Source organism: Lithobates pipiens, unplaced genomic scaffold (genome assembly GCF_037356315.1).
Source record: "Lithobates pipiens isolate NorthernLeopardFrog02 unplaced genomic scaffold, aLitPip1_a1.2 Scaffold_57, whole genome shotgun sequence".
Taxonomy (NCBI): Eukaryota; Metazoa; Chordata; class Amphibia; order Anura; family Ranidae; genus Lithobates; species Lithobates pipiens.
Window position 1 is genome coordinate 2,734,531 of NW_027507879.1, and position 23,914 is coordinate 2,758,444.

At 48.9% G+C, this 23,914-nt stretch overlaps 1 protein-coding gene across 1 annotated transcript in view; it reads left to right on the forward strand.

The window, feature by feature from the left end:
* The first annotated feature begins 3,414 nt into the window (after nucleotides 1–3,414).
* SOS2 (SOS Ras/Rho guanine nucleotide exchange factor 2) overlaps nucleotides 3,415–23,914 on the forward strand; it is a 187,243-nt gene continuing 166,743 nt past the window's right edge. The window contains exon 1 of the mRNA XM_077467601.1: nucleotides 3,415–4,227. Coding sequence (XP_077323727.1) covers nucleotides 4,141–4,227 — 87 coding nt within the window. The 5' untranslated portion in view covers nucleotides 3,415–4,140. The remainder of the gene's footprint in view (nucleotides 4,228–23,914) is intronic.

Genomic DNA, 23,914 nt, shown 5'->3' on the forward strand with positions numbered 1-23,914 from the left:
CCCCCACTTGTGATATGCAGCCGATGTCCCCTCGCCGTGTGCCCCCGCTGTCCTCCACATGGAGCCGGGTGTCTCGCTGTGTCTCATGATGCAGCCGATCACTCGGTGTGTGAAGGGTTAAGGGAACTCAGCTGTGTCGGTCGGCAGTAGCTCGGCGCTCGGCTTGTCTTGTCTGAATTCGGCACATGCTCAGTAGAGGCAGAGGAGAAGCCCCGGCCTGGGCTGGAGAGGAAGGCCCGGCCTGAGTGTGCGCACGGCGGCCCGGAGAGACACAGAGGGGGGAGAGCAGAGCTGTGCTGAAGGGACATTGAGAGAGCGAGCAACACTGTGCTGGGGGGGGACCCTGAGGGAGAAAGCGACACCATAACCCCTGTCTGTGCTGGCAGGACCCTGAGAGCGAGCAACACTGTGCTGGAGCAACACTGAGAGCAAGCAACACTCTGCACCCCCCCAGTGCTGGAGGGACACAGCAACACTATGCTGGGGGGGCAGTGAGAGAGCAGCACTGTGCTGGAGGGACGTATAAGGGACTCAGGATCTCTGTAACCCCTGTGTTTGCTGGGAGAGAGCAGCACTGTCCCCCCTGTCTGTACACACAAAGCAACACTGTGCTGGAGAGACACCAACAGGACTCAGGAGCTGTGCACCCCTCTGTACCTGAGGAACAAAGAGAGAGAGCAGCACTGTGCTGGAGAGACACCAAGACCAGCACTGCATCCCTGTGTGTGCAGGAGGGACACTAAGCAGCACTGTGCTGGGGGCACTGAGAAGACCCCCGTCTGTACTGGAAGCAGCACAGTGCCCCGGTCTATGATAGAGGAGAACACCACTGTGCTGGAGGGGCACATTGACAGCAGCACTGTGCTGGAGGGGCACATTGACAGCAGCACTGTGCTGGAGGGGCACATTGACAGCAGCACTGTGCTGGAGGGACGCCAAGAAGACTCAGGAGCTCCAAACCCCCTGTGTGCATCGGAGGGATACTAAGAGTAGCACTGTACCATCTGTGTGTCTGCTGGGGAGACAGAGAGACCAGTACTGACCCCCCCACCTATGGGGGCTGCACTGTACCCCCTCTCTGTGCTGGGGAGACGAGGGCAACTTGGCAGATGTGTGTTTTAGAGGCGGACCCTCTTCTTTTTCCAGAGTCAGTAGAGAGCTACACTTGTGTGTGTTCTGTGCAGGCAGTGCCCCTGCATTGGTCAGTCAGTGCAGGTGCATCCTTGTGTAGGTAGACAAGCAGCAGGGCTGTACTGTCGCTTATGGTAGCGTGGCAGTGGAGTTGGAATCAGTGTAGTTGTACCCCCTTTTGTGTGTGTGTGTGTGTGTGTAAGAGTCTGCAGGTTGTGTGTGCGCTAGAGAATAAGCTGTCCCCTGTGTGTGTGCTCTAAATAGTAAGTTATAGCTTTGCGTGTGTGTTTAGTAAGTTCTATTGTTGTGAGCGCTAAAGAGTCAGCAAACTGTACTCCTGCGTGCGCGCTAAGGAGTCAGCAAACTGTACTCCTGCGTGCGCGCTAAGGAGTCAGTAAATTTGAGTGTCAGTTGAGTTGTATCATTTGTACCCATGTTGGGTATTTTGTGGAACTTTACCCCTGTTTATATTGGGGAATTAGTAGAACTCTGAATGCCCGTCCCTCTAGGTTTGTATGCTTTGTTCTAGAGAGTCGGAGTTGCCCCCCCGTCTGCTCACCCCTGTTGGTAGAGTTGCCCCCCCCCGTCTGCTCACCCCTGTTGGTGGAATAGCCCTCCCCCCGTCTGCTCACCCCTGTTGGTGGAGTAGCCCCCCCCGTCTGCTCACCCCTGTTGGAGGAGTAGCCCCCCCCCCCGCCTGCTCACCCCTGTTGGTGGAGTAGCCTCCCCCCCCGCCTGCTCACCCCTGTTGGTGGAGTAGCCTCCCCCCCCCGCCTGCTCACCCCTGTTGGTGGAGTAGCCTCCCCCCCCCGCCTGCTCACCCCTGTTGGTGGAGTAGCCTCCCCCCCCCGCCTGCTCACCCCTGTTGGTGGAGTAGCCTCCCCCCCCCGCCTGCTCACCCCTGTTGGTGGAGTAGCCTCCCCCCCCCGCCTGCTCACCCCTGTTGGTGGAGTAGCCTCCCCCCCCCCGCCTGCTCACCCCTGTTGGTGGAGTAGCCTCCCCCCCCCGCCTGCTCACCCCTGTTGGTGGAGTAGCCTCCCCCCCCCGCCTGCTCACCCCTGTTGGTGGAGTAGCCTCCCCCCCCCGCCTGCTCACCCCTGTTGGTGGAGTAGCCTCCCCCCCCCGCCTGCTCACCCCTGTTGGTGGAGTAGCCTCCCCCCCCCGCCTGCTCACCCCTGTTGGTGGAGTAGCCTCCCCCCCCCCGCCTGCTCACCCCTGTTGGTGGAGTAGCCTCCCCCCCCCCCGCCTGCTCACCCCTGTTGGTGGAGTAGCCTCCCCCCCCCGCCTGCTCACCCCTGTTGGTGGAGTAGCCTCCCCCCCCGCCTGCTCACCCCTGTTGGTGGAGTAGCCTCCCCCCCCCCGCCTGCTCACCCCTGTTGGTGGAGTAGCCTCCCCCCCCCGCCTGCTCACCCCTGTTGGTGGAGTAGCCTCCCCCCCCCCGCCTGCTCACCCCTGTTGGTGGAGTAGCCTCCCCCCCCCCGCCTGCTCACCCCTGTTGGTGGAGTAGCCTCCCCCCCCCCGCCTGCTCACCCCTGTTGGTGGAGTAGCCTCCCCCCCCCCGCCTGCTCACCCCTGTTGGTGGAGTAGCCTCCCCCCCCCCCCGCCTGCTCACCCCTGTTGGTGGAGTAGCCTCCCCCCCCCCGCCTGCTCACCCCTGTTGGTGGAGTAGCCTCACCCCTGTTGGTGGAGTAGCCCCCCGCCTGCTCACCCCTGTTGGTGGAGTAGCCCCCCGCCTGCTCACCCCTGTTGGTGGAGTAGCCCCCCGCCTGCTCACCCCTGTTGGTGGAGTAGCCCCCCGTCTGCTCACCCCTGTTGGTAAAGTTGCGCCCTCCCCGTCTGCTCACCCCTGTTGGTAAAGTTGCGCCCCCCCCCGTCTGCTCACCCCTGTTGGTGGAGTAGCCCCCCTCCCCGTCTGCTCACCCCTGTTGGTGGAGTAGCCCCCCCCTCCGCCTGCTCACCCCTGTTGGTGGAGTTGCCCCCCCCCCCTCCGCCTGCTCACCCCTGTTGGTGGAGTTGCCCCCCCCCCCTCCGCCTGCTCACCCCTGTTGGTGGAGTTGCCCCCCCCCCCCCTCCGCCTGCTCACCCCTGTTGGTAGAGTTGCCCCCCCCCCCTCCGCCTGCTCACCCCTGTTGGTAGAGTTGCCCCCCCCCCCCTCCGCCTGCTCACCCCTGTTGGTGGAGTTGCCCCCCCCTCCCGCCTGCTCACCCCTGTTGGTGGAGTTGCCCCCCCCCTCCGCCTGCTCACCCCTGTTGGTGGAGTTGCCCCCCCCCTCCGCCTGCTCACCCCTGTTGGTGGAGTTGCCCCCCCCTCCGCCTGCTCACCCCTGTTGGTGGAGTTGCCCCCCCCTCCGCCTGCTCACCCCTGTTGGTGGAGTTGCCCCCCCCCTCCGCCTGCTCGCCCCTGTTGGTGGAGTTGCCCCCCCCTCCGCTTGCTCACCCCTGTTGGCGGAGTTGCTCCCCCCCCTCCGCTTGCTCACCCCTGTTGGCGGAGTTGCGCCCCCCCTTCCCTGTCTCTGTTACAATTAGCTGTGTATTCTAGAAAGTCAGCCAGCCCTGAGTTGGTGTCCCCGGATCTGTATCTGTAGGGCAACACTTCTGCCTGCAAGTGAGCAGCATTGTTTATACTCAGCCGTGCAGGTCATTTCTGTGCTGTATATCAGCGCTGGTGCCTTGGCCTGTTCTAGTAGGTTAGCAGTACTGTAGAGCGGTCTATGGTAGATGTCAGCAGTGTTGATCTTCCCCCATATCAGCTGGAGAGTGGAGCTGCAGGCTTGGTTCCAGCTAAAGAGTGTGGCCTAAGGAGCCCAGTGGGCTGGAGTCTGCCAGAGGATCAGCAGGCCCCATCTGAAGAAGAAAAGGAGTGAGCAACGGTCCATCCTGTGGAATAGAAAGCATTGTTTGCACACTGTTGCAGCATTACAGCTCTGGTCTATGGTAGCAGGGTGGCCTGAGCACTTCTGCAGCCCTGCACCGGGCTAGATCCTTGACTGTGTCCCATGAGGCCGGCACCATGCAGCAGTCACCGCAAAACTATGACTTCTTCAGCGAGGAGAACAACGTTAAGTGGCGAGGACTCTTCTTCCCAGCCTTGAAGAAGGTGAGTGCCATGGGTGCTACTGCTTTATTCAAGTGGAATATTGACAGGCATACATGTCATCCTATATCTACTGTGTAACTACAAGTCCCAGCATCTCTAGAACACACGCAATCTTTTCACGTCTAATGTTGGCCATTCATGGTTCTGTTTGGTTATTTGGTAAATGTTATACCTTACTGTGTTCCGATATCATTTATTTTTAGCCTATATTGTTTGATTGACACGCAGATATACTTTAAATGTAAACTTTAGTGGTTTTTGGTAATTTCTTCTTCTTCCCTCTTCTTCCTTTTTTTTTTTTTTTTTTTTTATTTTTTATTTTTTTATTTGCAGTGATGTTTATATTCCTTTTTTCACTGTTTGTATATGTGTCTTGTTTTTTTTTTTTTTTGTTTGTTTGTTTTTATTTATTTTACTTTGCGATTAAATATTTAATACAAGATGCTTTTCATGTCGCTATGTTTGCAGAGCAAACTGGGCTTTTAAAAGTTTGAACTTGAACCTCCTATAATGACTGCTTTAAACTTCACTCTCTCAATCGACATTGACTATCTTTAATCCTTATGTTGCTATCATTAGGAAATAGATAGGAAAGTATCTCATTTGCTTGTTTTGAAACTTTTTTGTTTTCACATTTCTTCAGTTACTTCCTGGTTTTCAAACCTAAACAAATTATGTCGTACATCCCAGGAGTCTTCAGTAGGGGAGGCGGGGCTTTCTCAGCTATGCACACCCCCCTCCTGCTTGCATGCCTGATCTAAGAGCAGGTGGATTCCAGGAATTTAAATGCTACATGAATCACCTGCCCTTACTCAAGATGGCTATTGCCAGAAATGCTGGGGGGGGGTTCCTCAAAGTAACTTCTCACCAAAATAAAGCATGGAGACACGGATGGATAAAATAAAAATATAAGAAACCTATTCTTTACATCTCTGCAATACATGCACATTACACCTTGTTTTTTTTTATCCTTTCAAAAACACTGCAAGTACAGAAAAAGACATTTGAACCTGGTTGAAATCCTGTGAGCTCCCAAATTTCTGTTTTGACTCAACAACGCAGTGCCATTGATGCACTAAAGTCCCAAACCGTGTTTTCAACCGTGCCCAACAATCTAGTAAGTCTCTAAGGCCTGATTCACACCTATGCCATTTTTAGTGCTTTTTGCAGTTTTGCACTACAGACCGTGTCCCATAGGAAACCATGGTAAATGGACTGTAGTGCAAATCTGCAAAATGCACTAAAACTGCCATAGATGTGAATCCAGCCTAACTTCCTGTTTGACATGATGATAACAGCGTCATTGCTGTAGGAAGTGTTATTAGCCCTACCCAGCTCTTCCCCCTAGACTACAGAACACCTCCTCCTTATGTGAAGCGGAAATTAGGTGTTCTGTAGTCCAGCAGAAGAGACCTGGGCAGAGCTGACAACACTGATTTCAATTCATTATAGACACTGAGTTGTTGGTTCACCACAGAAAGTTAGGAGCTCACTGGACTTCTGGCAGATCAACCGATATTTTTCTATACATGGCGAAATGTCCATGGATTGCAGGAATGTTTATATATAATTTTCACACACACAATATCACAAAAGTCAGTACACCACTGACAATTTTTGTAAATATTTTCTTTTCATGTGACAACACTGAAGAAATGACACTTTGCTACAATGTAAAGTAGTGAGTGTACAGCTTGTATAAGAGCCGGTTCACACAGCGGGCGATGCGAGGCGACACGACTCGCCTCGCTCTCGCAAGTCGCCCCCGTTCTGTACAATGGAACCATTCTGAGAGGAGCGACTCGAGTCGCTCCGACTCAGAAAAAAGGTTCCTGTACTACTTTTGGGTGACCTCGGGGCGACTTGCATTGACTTCTATACAGAAGTCATTTGCAAGTCGCCGCTGAGGCCGCGGCAGGTCGCGGCGAGGCAAGTTGGAGTCGCCTCGCCTCACCTGCAGTGTGAACCGGCCCTAACAGTGTAAATTTGCTGTCCAAAGTGTCAATATTATGTGTGCCCACCATTATTTTCCAGCACTGCCTTAAAGAGGAAGTAAACCCTGATGAGTTTACTTCCTCTTTGATTCCCTGCAATGGTAAAGCATAATGGACTCCTATGCATCGCATCGCATAGTAGTCCTTTATGTGTCACTTACCTGACACAGGAGCCAGCGAAGTCACCGCTGTCCCCTGTAGTCCGGAGCCTCCATCTTCTCGGTGGGTCTCGCTGCTGCGCCGCTGTCATTCGGCGAAGCCACGATGACGTCACTCGCACATGCGCACGGGAGCCGCCACTCGCGGCATATCGCCGTTGACAGCGGCACGCTCAGTGTGTCTGCGTGCCGCTGTCTACGGCGCATGCGCCGTAGACAGCGGTGCCTGTCTTTTGGCAAATATCTCCTAAACCGTGTAGGTTTAGGAGCTATTTCTTGGACCTACAGGTAAGCCGTAATCTAGGCCAGTGATGGCGAACCTTGACACTCCAGATGTTTTGAAACTACATTTCCCATGATGCTCAACTACACTTCAGCGTGCAAGAGCATCATGGGAAATGTAGTTCCAAAACATCTGGGGTGCCAAGGTTCGCCATCACTGATCTAGGCTTACCTGTAGGTCAAAGTGGTTTGTAAGGGTTTACAACCACTTTAACACTCTTGGGCATGGAGTTCACCAGAGCTTCACAGGTTGCCACTGGAGTCCTCTTCCACTCCGCCATTATGACATCACAGAGCTGGTGGACGGTGGAGACCTTGTGCTCCTCCACCTTCTGTTTGAGGATGCCCCACAGATGCTCAATAGGGTTTAGGTCTGGAGACATGCTTGGCCAGTCCATCACCTTTATCCTCAGCTACTTTAACAAGGCAGTGGTTGTCTTGGAGGTGTGTTTGGGGTCGTTATCATGTTGGAATACTGCCCTGCAGCCCAGTCACTGAAGCAGAGCATGATCTCCTCCCTTCAGAATGTCACAGTACATGTTGGCATTCATGGTTTCCTCAATGATCTGTAGCTCCCCAGTGCCGGCAGCACTCATGCAGCCCCAGACCATGACACTCCCACCACCATGCTTGACTGTAGACAAGACACACTTGTCTTTGTCCTCCTCACCTGGTTGCCGCCACACACGCTTGTCACCATCTGAACCAAATAAGTTTATCTTGGTCTCATCAGACCACAGGACATGGTTCCAGTAATCCATGTCCTTAGTCTGTTTGTCTTCAGCAAACTGTGGGCTTTCTTGTGCTTCATCTTCAGAAGAGACTTCCTTTTGGGATGACAGCCATGCAGACCAATTTGATGCAGTGTGTGGTCTGAGCACTGACAGGCTAACCCCCCCCCCCCCCCCCCCCTCACCACCACCACCACCACCTCTGCAGCAATGCTGACAGCACTCGTATGTCTATTTCCCAAAGACAACCTCTGGATATGATGCTGAGCACGTGACCTCAACTTCTTTGGTGGACCATGGCGAGGCCTGTTCAGAGTAGAACCTGTCCTGTTAAACCGCTGTATGGTCTTGGACACCGTGCTGCAGCTCAGTTTCAGGGTCTTGGCAATCTTATAGCCTAGGAGGCCATCTTTATGTAGAGCAATCGTTCTTTTTTTTTTTTTTAGATCCTCAGAGAGTTCTTTGCCATGAGGTGTCATGTTGAACTTCCAGTGACCAGTATGAGCGAGTGAGAGCGATAACACCAAATTTAACACACCTGCTCCTCATTCACACCTGAGACCTTGTAACACTAACAAGTAACATGATTTGGGGGGAGGGACAATGGGTAATTGGGCCCAATTTGGACATTTTCACTTATGGGATGTACTCGCTTTTGTTGCCAGCGGTTTAGACATTAATGGCTGAGTGTTGAGTTATTTTGAGGGGACAGCAAATTGACACTGTTTTACAAGCTGTACACTCACTACTTTACATTGTAAACAAGTGTCATTTCCTCCGTGTTGTCACATGAAAAGATAGTGTTGATAAAATATTTACAAAAATGAGGGGTGTACTCACTTTTGTGAGATACTGTGTGTATGTATTATATTATATAATATATCTTTTTTTTTTTTTTTTCCACCTGACATCCAGCTTTTTACAGTAATGGATTTCTTAAAGATGTAGTAAATTTAACAAAAACAAAGAGGTCCCCCCCCCCCTCCCTGGAGGTTTAAGCCATAATTAGTTGGTACATTATGTCGGACTTGCCATTAGAACAGATCCCTCCAGTGGCCCCCAGTCACCGCTGACGGGGATTCCATCTTTACCTGGTCTTATTCCAGATTTGCAGGCTCTGACTGCCTGATTGGTCGAGCTGCGATGACATCACGCATGTGCGCAGGAGCTCCGGCACAGCGCAGGAGCTCTGGCACAGGTATGCCGTTCCTTCGGAGCACATGTGCTGGTGACGTCACCGGTTGCTGCTCGCTGGAATATCTCCTAAACGGTGCACTTGCGTACAGGTGAGCTTTATCGTAGGCTTACCTGTAGGTAAAAATGGTACAAAAGAGTTTACTACCACTTTTATCCCCCGTACACACGGGTAAAATATCAGACGGTTCAACAGAAACCCTTCAACCTCCCGTTGTACGGCAGTCTGGCTGAAGGGGGCAAGTCCAAAATGCATCCATTCAGCGCTCTCGCAGCCATTGGATGCGAGTGCTGACTGTTGTGCTCTGGCGGGGGGCAGCCCCCCTCTCAGGACACAATAGCCCAGTGGGGAGATTGCTGTACTAACATTGGATAGTTAGTACGGCAGCCCCTCAGTTTTATTTTTTCATTCAGCCCAGTTAAATGGAAAAAAAAATGATAGTGTTGTACCAGGCTTTATCAGCAACAAATTATCGCTAGCTTTTTTTTTTTTTTTCCTAACTAACTCTGCAAAATGAAGTTTTGAACACCCTGCATGCGCACAGCTCTCTGTAGTCCGCATCAGGGCGTTGCATGAATGTGCGCATCCATGTACCTCCCGGGATATTGAGATGCTTGATCCCCCTGGGTTTGTCATTTTGATACCTGCGCACAAGCGGACGCAGGTAGGGATCTTCGGACAGGCTAGTTCATAGCGGCAGAACCTTTCACTAAATGTACGTCGGTCTCTGGTCGTTCAGCCCCCTCTCTTACATACTGTATTTGTTTTCCCTCTTATTTCCTTGTTCCTCGCCAAGACAAGAGTGACGTAGCCTTCTCCTTCCCTAACCTTCTGTAAATTCTCATCACGCATCCCAGAAGGCTGTGGAGCCGTAGGTGCTAAACTCTCGCAAACGTCTCCTGACGTTATCACGACATGTAATGTGAAGGGCACAGCGCCAGATCTCGCGCAGATGGAGATGTGGCGCCATGTCCTTCACATTACATAGAGATCTCCCAAGAGTACAGCACCTGATGGCCCTGCAACCTTCTAAGGAGGGTCATGTGTACCCCAGGATCTTCTGACACAATGACAAGTAATGGAAAACGATTGGAACCAGATCTCCATTTGCACGTATGGGGTGGGGTGGGTAGATCTTTTGACACAATGACATGTAATGTGAAAGGCATGGAACCAGATCTCCGTTTGCACATACTTGAGATCTGGCGCCTTGTCATCAGGGGGGCGCCGCCTGCAAGGGCCAGGAAGAGGCGCCAGCCTTGTATGATGATGAAGAAAACAAAGATGGCGGCGTGGGATAGGATGTGCAGCAGAAGATTGAGGGGTAGGAATGTACAACATCGGATTTTCTGGGCTTGTAAGTACGGTTTTCTTGGATACTTGAGCATCAAGGTAACAGGCATATGGGAAACAGTTTTCACAGACATGGGGAAAGGAATGCTTTAACCACTTCAGCCCGAAGGCCTGTTTTTCAAACTCGGCGTTTACAAGCTAAAAACAAGTTTTTTTGCTAGAAAATTACTTAGAACCCCCAAACGTTATATATATTTTTTTTCTAACACCCTAGAGCAGTGATGGCGAACTTTGGCACCCCCAGATGTTTTGGAACTACATTTCCCATGATGCTCATGAACTCTGCAGTGTAGTGGAGCATCATGGGAAATGTAGTTCCAAAACATCTGGGGTGCCAAGGTTCGCCATCACTGCCCTAGAGAATAAAATGGCGGTCATTGCAATACTTTTTGTCACACCGTATTTGCGCAACGGTCTTACAAGTGCATTTTTTATGGGAAAAAAATTCACTTTTTTCAATTAAAAAAAGTAAAGTTAGCCCAATTTTTTTTTTTTTTTTATATTGTTAATGTTACATCGAGTAAATTGATACCCAACATGTCATGCTTCAAAATTGTGCCCGCTCGTGGAATGGCAACAAACTTTTACCCTTAAAAAAATCTCCATAGGCGATGTTTAAAAGATTCTGCAGGTTGCATGTTTTAAGTTACAGAGCAGGTCTAGGGGTAGAATTATTGCTCTCACTCTAATGATCACGGTGATACCTCACATGTGTGGTTTCAACACCGTTTATATATGCGGGCGCTGCTCACGTATTTCCTTTTTTCTGCTTGCAAGCCTGTCAGGAAAATTTCTTATTTATTTTACTTGATTTTATTTATTTTTACACTGTTTAAAAAAATAAAAAATTAAATTTGGGTCCCTTTTATTCCCGTTAAAAGGAATGTAAACATCCCTTGTAATAGAAAAAAGCATGACAGGTCCTCTTAAATATGAGATCCGGGGGTCAAAAAGACCTCAAATCTCATATTTGGACTAAAATGCAATAAAAGGAAAATTAAAAAAATTTGGTAATTTGAAAAAAATGATAAAAAAAAAAATGTCCCTTTTTAAGAGGTATGGGCGGAAGTGACGTTTTGATGTCGCTTCCACCCTGCTATGGTATGGTATGGAGATGGGTGGGGGGCCATCTTGCCCTCACACGTATCCATACCCAGCAGGAGACGGGACCTGAGCGCCTCGCGCTGCTATCGACGGCTCCGATAAGCGGCGGCCCCCTCTCCTGCCGCCGATAATGGTGATCTTGCGGCGAATCCGCTGCAGAGATCACCATCATCGTTAACCAGACCGTCGTCCTGAAGTGATGGATACCTCTTCAAAGTGCCGCCGTATATAGAGAACAGGGCCAATCAGCACTGTCCAGATAGAGGGTCAGGGGGTCCTGCATTATGATAGAATATCTCAGTGTAGTATGAAAACTCCTTGTACAAGTTTTCCGAGGAACTGATAGAACTCACAAGACTGCTATATACTATTGCGTTTCCATCTGCGTACTGTTGGAGGCCAGATATAGTGAATGCAGGCTCCTGGGTTTAGTGTCACTTTAAGTGATTGTAAATGATCTTCTTCTCTCTTCCCCCCCTCTCTTCCCCCCCTCTCTTCCCCCCCTCTCTTCCCCCCCTCTCTTCCCCCCCTCTCTTCTCCTTCTCCTTCTCCTTCTCCTTCTCCTTCTCCTTCTCCTTCTCCTTCTCCTCCCTCCTTCTCCTTCTCCTTCTCCTTCTCCTCCCTCCTTCTCCTTCTCCTTCTCCTCCTCCTCCCTCCTTCTCCTCCTCCTCCCTCCTTCTCCTTCTCCTCCTCCTCCCTCCTTCTCCTCCTCCTCCCTCCTTCTCCTCCTCCTCCCTCCTTCTCCTTCTCCTCCTCCTCCCTCCTTCTCCTTCTCCTCCTCCTCCTCCTCCCTCCTTCTCCTCCTCCTTCTCCTCCTCCTCCCTCCTTCTCCTCCTCCTCCCTCCTTCTCCTCCTCCTCCCTCCTTCTCCTTCTCCTCCTCCTCCCTCCTTCTCCTCCTCCTCCTCCTCCCTCCTTCTCCTCCTCCTCCCTCCTTCTCCTCCTCCTCCTCCTCCTCCCTCCTTCTTCCTCCTCCTCCCTCCTTCTTCCTCCTCCCTCCCTCTTCCTCCTCCTCCACAGCTAGATAACTGACCAGGCTCTCCTGCTTAGTGTGGTCAGTTTTTAATAGGAAAGCAGAGGCACTGTCAGGAACACCAAGGGATTTCGTATAGAGGAAGCAATACAGAGAGGAGAGAGACTTTCTCATACAAGTACATGGTACAGCAGCCACATATCAGGAATATGAAATGAATAACTAAAGATAAAACTTTTCTTTTTTAGTTTTGGATAGAGTGAAGAGGGATCGGAACAGCTGGCAGGCTTTTATTGCTGTCTTTGCTTCAGTTTCTTTATTGGTCCTGTTTTACCCTTCGCATTGAAAGTAAAAGAAAATCAAAAATTTTGGGTTGTCCCCAGAAAAGTTATAGAGTGGAAATCTTCCAATGGGGATACTAGTTCTGATAAGTTGTGGGGGTCCCCAAGGGATTCTCCTAATTTGCAGGAATTTCCTCTCACTTCCTGTTTTGGCTATGGGACAGGAAATGAAGGGCAATCTCTCTCCCCCCCCACCCCCCAATGGGGCACAGGTGGCAAAAAAAATAAACTAACAGGGGTTATAACCCTCCCTTATGCTGGCCATGCATGCACAGAATTTTTGGACAGACCGGTTAGTTTGCAGAAAGTTCGGTCGACAATCGTGCCATCAGTGGACCCAACTTTACCAACGATTTTGACTGCTAATGTCGATGGATCCGAAGCGGAAACTTTTAACGTTTCAACTAAAGTGTGTATGTTGTCATTGAAATAAGAATATTCTGCCTTGTATAATTTTTATATATGGTTTTTATTGTTATCCATCAGTAACAACGATCATGGAAATGTGTTTATTCTGTCAGTGGGCCATTCGCTTTTAACCGACGAATAATCGTTCTATCTGCAAACGGACGAAATTCCGTGCGTGTATGGCCAGCATAACTCTATCAAAAATGTTAAAATAAAAAACTTTTTACTTGAAGTGTTGGGGTAAAAAATGCTTAAAAGTATATTCAAAATGTATAGGATTTTTTTTAATTTTTTACTTGCCATCTCTGTCCCATTTGAGAGATTTCCCATCACGTCTCGCCCTGTAGAGACATCAGGAACTGTCTGCAAAGTGAGATCAATCCTCTCCGAGACCGTCCTCACTGGAGCTGTTGTCCCCGTTTGGAAGATTTCCCTTCTAATCTTCTTCTGCTGACAACTGGAAAGTTTTTGAATTTTCCCTAATTTCCAGTGACCACTGGGACAAATGGAGAGAGCGAATCTCCCCCCGTGGGGAACACATACAATGATAAGAAAAAACAAAAAAAAATAAAAAATCTGCCCTAGCCAAAACTCCGAAAAACATTTTTGGCTTAAAGTGGTTGTAAACCCTTACAAACTACTTTGACCTACAGGTAAGCCTAGATTAAGGCTTACCTGTAGGTCCAAGAAATATCTCCCAAACCTACATGGTTTAGGAGATATTTGCCCGAAGATGGGCACCGCTACGGCGCATGCGCCGTAGACAGCGGTGCGTAGGCGCACTGAGCGTGGCATTCTCGATAACGAAGATGCCACGCGTCTCGGCTCCCGTGCGCATGCGTGGGGGTGACGTCATCGCGGCTTCGCCGAATGACAGCGGCGGAGCTGCGAGACCCACGAGAAGATGGATGCTCCGGACTACAGGGGACAGCGGTGACTTTGCTGGCTCCTGTGTCAGGTAAGTGACACATAATGGACTACTATGCGATGCATAGTAGTCCATTATGCTTTGCCTTTGCAGGGAATGAAAGAGGAAGTAAACTCATCAGGGTTTACTTCCTCTTTAAGACCTGTACACACGATCGGATATTCCAACAACAATTGTCCGCGGGGCGAGTTTTGTCGGATAATCCGACTGCCTGTATGCTCCGTCGGGCAATCGTCTGGATTTCCGACAACAAATGTTGGCTGCGAATGCTCTGAAATTGGCCGACAACAAATGTGTTCCATCGGAATATTTCCGATCGTGTGTGCGCAAATCCGCCGGACTAAAATCCAAGGTACAAACACGCATGCTCCGAACCAATGCTAACCATCAGACAACATTAGCAGAAGTTGCCCAAAGGGTGGCGCTAAAGAGCAGAAAAACCACGTCGTTTCGTGAATGGTTGGATAAAAAATGTCTTGCCGTCTGTATGCAGAACGAGTTCACGGCCAACGCCCTTCGGACAAAATTCCACAGATTTGTCCGATGGAAGTCCGATCTTGTGTACGAGGCTTTACAGCAGGGGTCTCAAACTGGTGGCCCCTTCAGCTGTTGCGGAACTACAAGTCCCATGAGGCATTGCAAGGCTGACAATTTTAAGCCTCACTCCCACACGCAGAGGCATGATGGGACTTGTAGTTTTGCAACAGCTGGAGGGCCGCCAGTTTGAGACCCCCTGCACAGAGTCCGCTTTACCACTGGGTACAATTCTGCTTTAAAGAGGAAGTAAACCCTGAAGGGTATGTGATTGGCTGGAGCTGCAATGACGTCACTCCCGCGCATGCGAGCGGGAGCCGCCAATCACAGCACGATCTCCTTTAGAAACGGCACGCTCGCTGCTTCTAAAGGAGTCTTAAGTGCGCATTATTTTATGTGGACAGTAAAGGTCCATTCAGACTTGTGCAACTTGTCATGCAACTTTGGGCACCAAGGTCGCATGACAAGTTGCTCCCTGTGTTTTCCAATGATAACCATTCATGTATGTGCGACTTAAAGTTACAGCAACTTCATGTACTACTTTGGTCCGAATTTAATGCAACTTGAGGGCCATAGACTTCAATGTTAACTAGAAATTGCATAAAAGTCGTACCTGAATGTTAAGCGTTGCAACAGTTGTACATTTTAACTGGTCAAAGCCAAAGTCGAATCCAAGTTGCACCCATCCAAAGTTGCATTAACCCCTTACGGACCGCCCACCACAGTTTTACGGCAGCTGTTTGAAGAGGAATATCGTTGTTATGGAAGCAGCTAGATGCCATAACCACAGTATCCTCTTCTTCAGCGGGCGGTCCGCTACAAGATAAAAGTGGTACCTGCGGTGGATTCGCCGCAAAATCACTTTTATCAGTGATTGCCCCCCCGCCACGATCCGGTGCCCTCCAGCACTTACCGGAGCTGTCGGCAGTGGCGGAGGCGATCGCGACCTGTTGCTTGTTCAGTATGGAGATGAGTGAGGGGAAGACGGCTGCCCCCCACTCATCTCCATACAATTGCTGGGCGGAAACAACATCAAAACATCACTTCCACCCATAGCTCTTAAAAGGCCAATTTTTTATTTTTTTTTATTGATTTTTTCAAATTACATTTTTTTTAAAGAATAAAAGGAATAAAAAAATCGCAATAAGCGATTGATTGGTTTGCGCAAAAGTTATAGCGTTTACAAAATAGGGGATAGTTTTATAGCATTTTTATTAATAATTTTTTATTTATTTTTTACTAGTAATGGCGGCGATCAACGATTTTTATTGTGACTGCGACATTGTGGCAGACACATCGGACATTTTTGACACATTTTTGGGACCATTGTCATTTATACAGCAATCAGTGCTATACAAATGCACTGATTCCTGTGTAAATGACACTGGCACTGAAGGGGTTAACCAGTGGGTGGCAGTGTAGGGGTTAAGTGTTCCTAGGGGTGTGTTACTAACTGTGGGGGGGTTGGGCTTTCATAGTGAACACTGATCTCTGCTCCAATCACATGGAGCAGAGATCAGCGTCACTAGTTGCTAGGCAGAATGGAGAAATGTTGTTTACAATGGCACTTCTCCATTCGACCGCTCCATGAGACGATTGCGGGTATGCCCGGGGCGATCGAGTCCGCGGGTCCCGCGACCAGACTCACGGGGGTCCCGACCAGCACGGGAGCGCGCCGCGCTCCCGATGGCAGGGCGGCAAATTTAAAGGGACGTACATGTACGCTCATTTGTCTACCCGTGCCATTCTGTCAACGTACATCGTCGTGCGCTGGTCGGCAAGTGGTTAAACGTGCCCCATCCCGCTGAGCTCGCGCGCAGAAGCAAACGCATATGTGAGTAGCACCTGCATATGAAAACTGTGTTTAAACCACACATATGAGGTATCGCTGCGATCGGTAGAGCGAGAGCAATAATTCTAGCCCTAGACCTCCTCTGTAACGCAAAACATGCAACCTGTAGATTTTTTCAAACGTCGCCTATGGAGATTTTTAAGGGTAAACATTTGTCGCCATTCCACGAGCGGGGGCAATTTTGAAGCGTGACATGTTGGGTATCAATTTATTCGGCGTAACATTGTATTTCACAATATAAAAACAATTGGGCTAATTATTCTGTTGTCTTATTTTGTTTATTCAAAAAAGTGAATTTTATCCCAAAAAAGTGTGCTTGTAAGACCGCTGCGCAAATACGGTATGAAAAAAAGTATTACAACAACCGCCATTTTATTCTCTAAGGTGTTAGAAAAAAAACAATATATAATGTTTGGGGGTTCTAAGTAGGGCTGAAACGATTAACCCATATTATTGATAATAATCGTTAATGAAAATTGTTGTCAACGATTTTCATTATCAATTAGTTGGTCCGATCAGTGATATGCTGACTATGTTTTTATGCTTGTAATAAGCTGCATTTTATTGGGGGGAGATAGTGTTATACCTTTTTATTTAAATAAACAATGTGGCTGTGGGGGGCGGGGATAGTGTTATTTTTTTCGCTGATCCGAAAATTGATCCGATCCGTGACTCTGATCCGAGGAACGATCCGATCCGTGAGTTTTTTTGATCCGTTGCACCCCTAGTCCACACCTCCCCCCCCCTGCCGGTCCGTTAGAATCCTGTGTATCCTCCCTTGTCCTACGCATGCACCACGTCCATGACCACGCAGCTACGCCTGCTTGCATTCTCCACCCAGCTGACGTCCCGCCAGCAACGCGTCTGCGCTGCTTTCGGCTCCTCATCCCCCCCCCCCCCTACCCAGCAGCCTTCCGATAGACCCGCCGCAGAGCGCAGGCGCGGCAAACCCTCGCCGGGCCGCTTTCCAGCGCTGCCGTGATTGGAGGTTGTGCTCTGCACATGCGTGCATCCATCTCCCGGCTTCAGGGTGCCCTTCGCTCCATTTGGAGGAGTCGGCCGAGTCACGGGTGGCGGGTCCGGACTGAGACTCCGCCCCACACCACCCCGGCACACCGAGGAGGAGCCGCTGTCACCATGAAGGGGTGAGAAAACCAGAGACACCGGAGGGGGGGAGGGGAGCACTGAGACGAGGTGGGGCAGTGACACCATGTGAGAGGGGAGGAATGTGTCATCTATACTGGGGGGGACGCGTGCGTGCGTGCGTGTGTATGTATATTTCTCCCCTTTTTCTGTTGTTTTTTTTTTTTTTTTTTTTACCTTTACACATATATTATACATAAACAATATTTATTATAATTTTTTTTATATATATTGTCCTCAATGTATACTTTCTATGGAATAATGGAGGGGGGAAAAAAAGTATTTTATATGTCTATTATTATTCTCTTTATATATACACATACCGTATATACTCGAGTATAGGCCGACCCGAGTATAAGCCGAGGCCCCCAATTTACCCCCAAAAAACTGGGAAACCTATTGACTCGTGTATAAGCCGAGGGTGAGATATGCCTGTCCATCCCTGTGTGTGTGTCCATCCATCCATCCATCCCTGTGTGTGTGTGTGTGTGTGTGTGTGTGTGTGTGTGTGTGTGAGAGGCCTTGTGTGTCCAGCCTACCTGTGTCCCCAGCCTCCGTCCCGTCCCGAGCCTCCGTCCGGTCCCGTCCCGTCCCGAGCCTCCGTCCGGTCCCGTCCCGTCCCGAGACTCCGTCCGGTCCCGTCCCAGGATCACCACTCTTCGTCGGCGCCCATTTTCCTGTTCAAATGCCGCGCCTCCCTGTCTGTGATAGGCGGAACACAATTTCCCAGCAGTCTGTGTTCCGCCTATCACGGCCATCCTTTCATCCTCGTCCGTAGTACGAGGATGAGCGGATGTCCGTGATAGGCGGAACACAGGCTGCTGGGAAATTCAGTGTTCCGCCTATCACAGGCGAAGGCGGAGCCGGAGGCGCGGCTTTTGAATTAGAATAGAATGGCCGCTGTCTGTCTGCTCGACACGCTGATCGAGCAGGCAGACAGCGATGACTCGAGTATAAGCCGAGGGGGGCACTTTCAGCCTCAAAAAAGAGGCTGAAAATCTCGGCTTATACTCGAGTATATACGGTACTTGCATGAATAAAGCAGGGAATCTGACATTCACCATACTTTCTTTGCGGGTAATAGTACCCCATCGTTTGTGTTTTATTCTGCAGTTTGTGTGTAACACTCAGTTTTTTTTTTTCATTATTACTTTTAAATAAATGGAAAAATTGCATATTAAGTTTTTTTTATCCGATTAATCGAAAAAATAATCGGCCGATTAATCGATTATGAAAATAATTGTTGGTTGCAGCCCTAGTTCTAAGTAATTTTCTAGCAAAAAAAAAAATTTTTAAACATGTAAACGCCTAAATTTCAAAACGAGGCTGGTCCTTAAAGAGGGATTCCACCTACAAAAAAAATATTAAAAGCCAGTAGCTATAGATACTACAGCTGCTGACTTTTAATAAATGGACACTCGCCTGTCTCGGGGTCCAGCGATGCCGAGGCCGATCGATCGCTCGGCTCTCGGCTTCTGCCGCCACCATTCTAGGTGAGGGAATCAAGAAGTGAAGCGAATCGGCTTCACTTCCCGGTTCCCTACTGCGCATGTGCGAGTCGCGCAGCGCAATAGGAATTGTCCGTGCTGTCTCTGAGACCCGTGTGTGTCCCAGCAGACAGCGCGGCAGGACAGGAAGAGGCATCGATTCCCACGGGAGTCTATGCATGGAAGTGGGTGTAAATACCTGTCTTTGACAGGTATCTCCACCCCCCTCCCCCCTGAAAGGTGCCAATTGTGACACCGGAGGGGGGGAGGGTTTCCGATCAGCGGAAGTTCCACTTTAGGGTGGAATCCCGCTTTAAGTGGTTAAAGTTGCACCAAAACTGCACTCCAAAGTTGGAACAACATTGGAGTCATAGAAGTGTGAATGGAGCCTAAAGTGGAACTTCACCCTAAGGCCTGATTCACACCTATGGCATTTTCAGTGCATTTTGCAGATTTGCACTACAGAACATGTTCCATAGGAAACCATGATAAATGGACTGTAGTGCAAATCTGAAAAATGCAAAAAGCACTAAAAATGCCATAGGTGTGAATCCAGCCTAAAGGGACAGTGTCAGTGTTTTTTTTTTAATTATTTCTTTTTATTATTTATTAATATAATTATATAAATATTATTATTAAACATATTATTCATAATATTTATTATTAATAATTGTATTATTATTTTTTAAAACCCTGTTGGAGGGGCTTTGGTGAGACCCCTGATATCTCCCATTTGAGACAGAGAAAGGGACTGAGGATAGAGATTCCCCAATCCCTTTCTCTGCGGTCTCAGCTGCACTAAAGATGAATGGAGATGAGACAGAGGCTCCTTTTCTTTCCTGGCCCTTGTACACACAATCGGAGATTCCGACGGAATGTGTCCGATCGGAGCGTTTTGTCGGATATTCCGACTGTGTGTGGTCTGCATCGGACTGTTTCCGTCGGAATATATATCGGACCAAAATTTCCAACTTGCCGGAAATATTTTCAGACAAAATATACTCCGATCATGTGTAGAGAATTCCGATCGGACAAAGTGCCACGCATGCTCAGATCAAATTCCTACCTCAAAGCTATTGGCTACTAGCCTGAATGTAGTCCCATCGTAACGAAATTACGTCATCACGTTTCCGAACGATCGGATTTTCCGACAACTTTGTCCAACTGTGTGTATGCAACAGTTTCGGACAAGATCCGTCGGATTTGGTTGTCGGAATCTCTGACCGTGTGTACAATGGCTTAAACTGAAGCATTGTAAACATAGTGAATATGAATGGACACTGACTATGTGCATTTGAAAAAGGGAAGGAGCTGGTAAATGACAGATTTACCGTCTCCTTCCTCAGCTCTCCATCCTGACAGATCTAGGGGAGGGGGAGTGGAGAAGGAGCGCTCTCGCCATCACCTCGCCCGCACACTCCCAGGTCACTGCGTCAGATCCAATTGTTGTATAGCCACTCCCCAATTGCAGTATTTGTAGCTGCTGACTTTTAGCCCTTGTTCACACTGAACCGATTGTTCATGCAATTTGACAGGTCGAATTGCATGACAAGTCGCAAGCCTATTGCCGGCAGTGGCACCACTCCAGTTGATGCGGCGCCAACTTTGCGGCTCCACACCGATTTGCTAAAGTCGTTTCTGCACTACTTTTGCAGAATTGAGGTGCAACTTAAACGGATATCTATGCATGAATCCGCACAGGTGTCTTTCAAAGTCGCACCCGAAGTTACGTGGACATTCCGCTTTGAAATCATGCGGCTTCAAATGAAGTCGCAAAATTTCAAAGCGATGTTCAATGTGGACGAGGGCTATATTTTTATTTTTATTTTTTTTTATTTTTTTTTTTTTAAACCGGGTGTAGAACCGCTTTAAGATGATTCCGTGGCGGCCATCTTTGTGCCACTCTTGCCCCTTCCCTCAAATCCAGGCTATGGGGCAAATTTTGGACTTGTCTGTAGCGACTGCTGTATTTCAGAACACGGATTTTCCAGCAGTAGGAAAAAAAAAAAAAAAGCATCAAGGTAATGTATATTGTATTTCAAGAGCACACGTCATCTAGTGCTGTAGCAGCCTGGGATAAGATTGGGGAAATTGATTACTGGGTATGAATCCTGGATTTATTCCCTCTTTTATTGACTGTGATCGGTGGATGATGTATTGAACTCCGGCAGGCAGTTTAGAATTCCTGAGTCAGTGCATAATTTATTTGTGCTCAACAAGCAAAATATACACAACCATAAATATCGTAAGCTGTCCGTGAACAAACCGCAACAGGCGTATTTAGTATGACCATGAGCTGTGTGCAAGGGCCCATTGCCGCTATGCATGGTGGTAACGCTTGGTAAAAAAGTACATATGCTATCACATAAAACATTGTGCCTGCTTTTTTTTTTTTTTTTTGACTGGCACCACTCCAACCCACATGTATAGTAGCGGCCAATGCGCCTGAGGTACAGAACGCTAAACGTGCATTAATGTGGTGCGCTGTGTTGCTAAAAATGCTCGTTATTTGCTTCTATTTTAAAGTGTGTGGGCAATGTGACGTTGGCACTCTCAGCCTCGCCTTACTCCAGAGATTTACCAGCTCGCGGGACAACAATCCAATCACTGGAGTCGGTTAACTCTGCAGGCAAATCGAAATAGTCTTAAAGTGGAGCTCCACCAAAAAGAGAGAGCTTTGCTTGTCTGCCTACTACCCTGCCCCCCCCCCCCCCCACTGCTGCCACATTTGTCACCTTTTTGGGGGGAGGGGAAAGCGGGTACCTGGTTTTGACAGGTACCAGCTCCCACTTCCTGCCAGAAATTCGTCCCCCCTTCCTACCTGCTTCCCCTTCCTACCTGCTTCCCCTTCCTACCTGCTTCCCGTTCCTACCTGCTTCCCCTCCCTACCTTCTTCCCCTCCCCACAGCCTTCTGGGACAGGTCACAGGTTTCAGAAGACTGTGGCAAAGCTTCACTTCCCTTAGTCAGGATGGCGGCGCCAGCACTCGATAGCCGATTGCAGGAGCAGCTCGGGTGAGGACATTGCTGGATGCCTGGACAGGTAAGTGCTCTATTATTAAAAGTCAGCAGCTACAGTATTTGTAGCTGCTGACTTTTTTTTTTTTGGGGTGGGGAGCTTGAAGCAGGCTAAACCTAAATAGTCTTAAAGCGGAGCTCCCCTTTAAAGGAGAATTTTGGGTTTGGTATTGCATTTTTATACTTGGGTGGATGCTGGATATGTCCCCCGCTATCTCTCCACTGAGAACCGTGCCATCAAACACCGCTGATCGCTCGGTTCTCTTGGCTGTCCGAGCAGAGAGCCGCTGACTGTCAATTGGCAGCTCTCCTCTCTGCTCCTGCATGCTCACTGGAGCGATGAGCTGTGACAGGCCATCTGAGCGGCTCGCTGAGATGGCTATCGGTTCAGGCGTCTGGCGGATCCAGACTCCCAGAGTCAGCATGGCGCGGTGCCTGGACTGATCTGGGACTCCAGACTGCTCTCCGCTGAAACCGGGTCACAGGAGTGCCAATCGAACTTCCTGAGACCCATAGCAGAAGTCCAGCCAAACGAGCTCAGGCCTGACTTCTCCTTTTAGGTATGGGCCCTCCCTCCTCCTAACGCCTATGCTGAGTATCCTTTGTAAGAAACATCTATATACTAACCTATTTTCAGGCCTCTCCAGTCCGGTCACATGATCTGGCTGATGTCAATTGGGGGGGGGGGGGGGGCTGAAAACTGTAATGTGAATGGGGGGGGAGGGGGGCTAAAGACTGTAATGTGAATGGGGGGCTGAAAACTGTAATGTCAATGAGGGGGGGGCTAAAGACTGTAATGTGAATGGGGGGGAGGGGGCGGAAAACTGTAATGTGAATGGGTTAGCTTCCCCCAGCAGAAGCTAACGCATACGTAAGTCATGCCTGCAAATGTAAACTGTGTTCAAACCACACTTGTGGTATCGCCGCAATTCTACGAGTGAGAACAATAATTCTAGTCCTCTGTAACTCTAAACGGGTAACCTGTAAAAAAAAAAAAAAAAATTAAAATGAAAGCGTCGTCTATAAAGATTATTAATTACTGTAGTTTGTCGCCATTCCATGTTTTAAAGCATGACATGTTGGGTATCTATTTACTCGGTGTAACATTATCTTTCACATTACACAAAAAATTGGGGTAACTATATTGTGTGTGTTTGTTTTTTTTTTTTTTCCATTGTATTTTTTTCAAAAAAATTGTGTTTGAAAGACCACTGTGCAAATACAGTGTGACATAAAATATTGCTAGAGCTGGGCGATTTTCTAAAAAAAAAAAAAAAACCTTGATTCACGATTTCATATTGAGTTTTTTTTTTTTTTTTATATATATACACCGGTCCTGAGGAGCTGCGGGCAGGAGTTTTTAGGCGAGGCCGCGGCTTCGGCCTAGTGGACTGCTGCAGCACCGCTGGGCCTGGTGGGGGAAAAAAAATCGATTTGCTGAAATTTTGAATCGATTTGACATCCCAACTCAATTCAAGATTTAAATCGATTTTTTTTTTTTTTTTTTTTTTCTCCCCAGCCCTAGCGATCGCCATTTTATTCTCTGGGGTCTCTGCTAAAAAATAAAAAAAAATATGTTTTGGAGGTTCTAAGTGATTTTCTAGCAAAAAATACAAATTTAAACTTGTAAAGAAAAAGTTCCGGAAAAGGGCTGGTCAGCAAGTGGCGAAGAAGTATCCCCCTCAATGTAAAACGCTGTGTAGAGCATTGTACATTCAGACATGTCTGCTTTTGTTGAGCTGCGTTAACACGCACAGCGTGCCAGAGTGGACAGCAAATGTTGCATGCAGCATCTTTTCCCGAAAGCATTATACCCGCAGCATTACGATGGTAGTCTGGAAGCTGTCCCAATGTGACTCTCTTTGTCAACCAGTGGGGGTGGATCCAGCAGGTTTATAGACCTCCCCTTCCACTCCCTGCTCTCCGCCGCATGTGACAATCTGCATCGGATTGCAGGGCGCCTCCTGCAGGGTTGAATCAGATTCTCCTCGCTGGCTCCCCTCCTTACTGGACTTGCATATCAGAAGCTTGCAGGGCAGCTCCAAGACGTTGATTGGCAGAAGCTCCTCAAGCAAACCTTGCTGTGAGTTTATTATGCTCTGTGCGGCCGCAGGGCGTTTACAGACTGCATGAGCGCTTTCCTGTTTGGTTCTCCCACCCATCTCACAGTGAAGTAACCAAATGTCGGA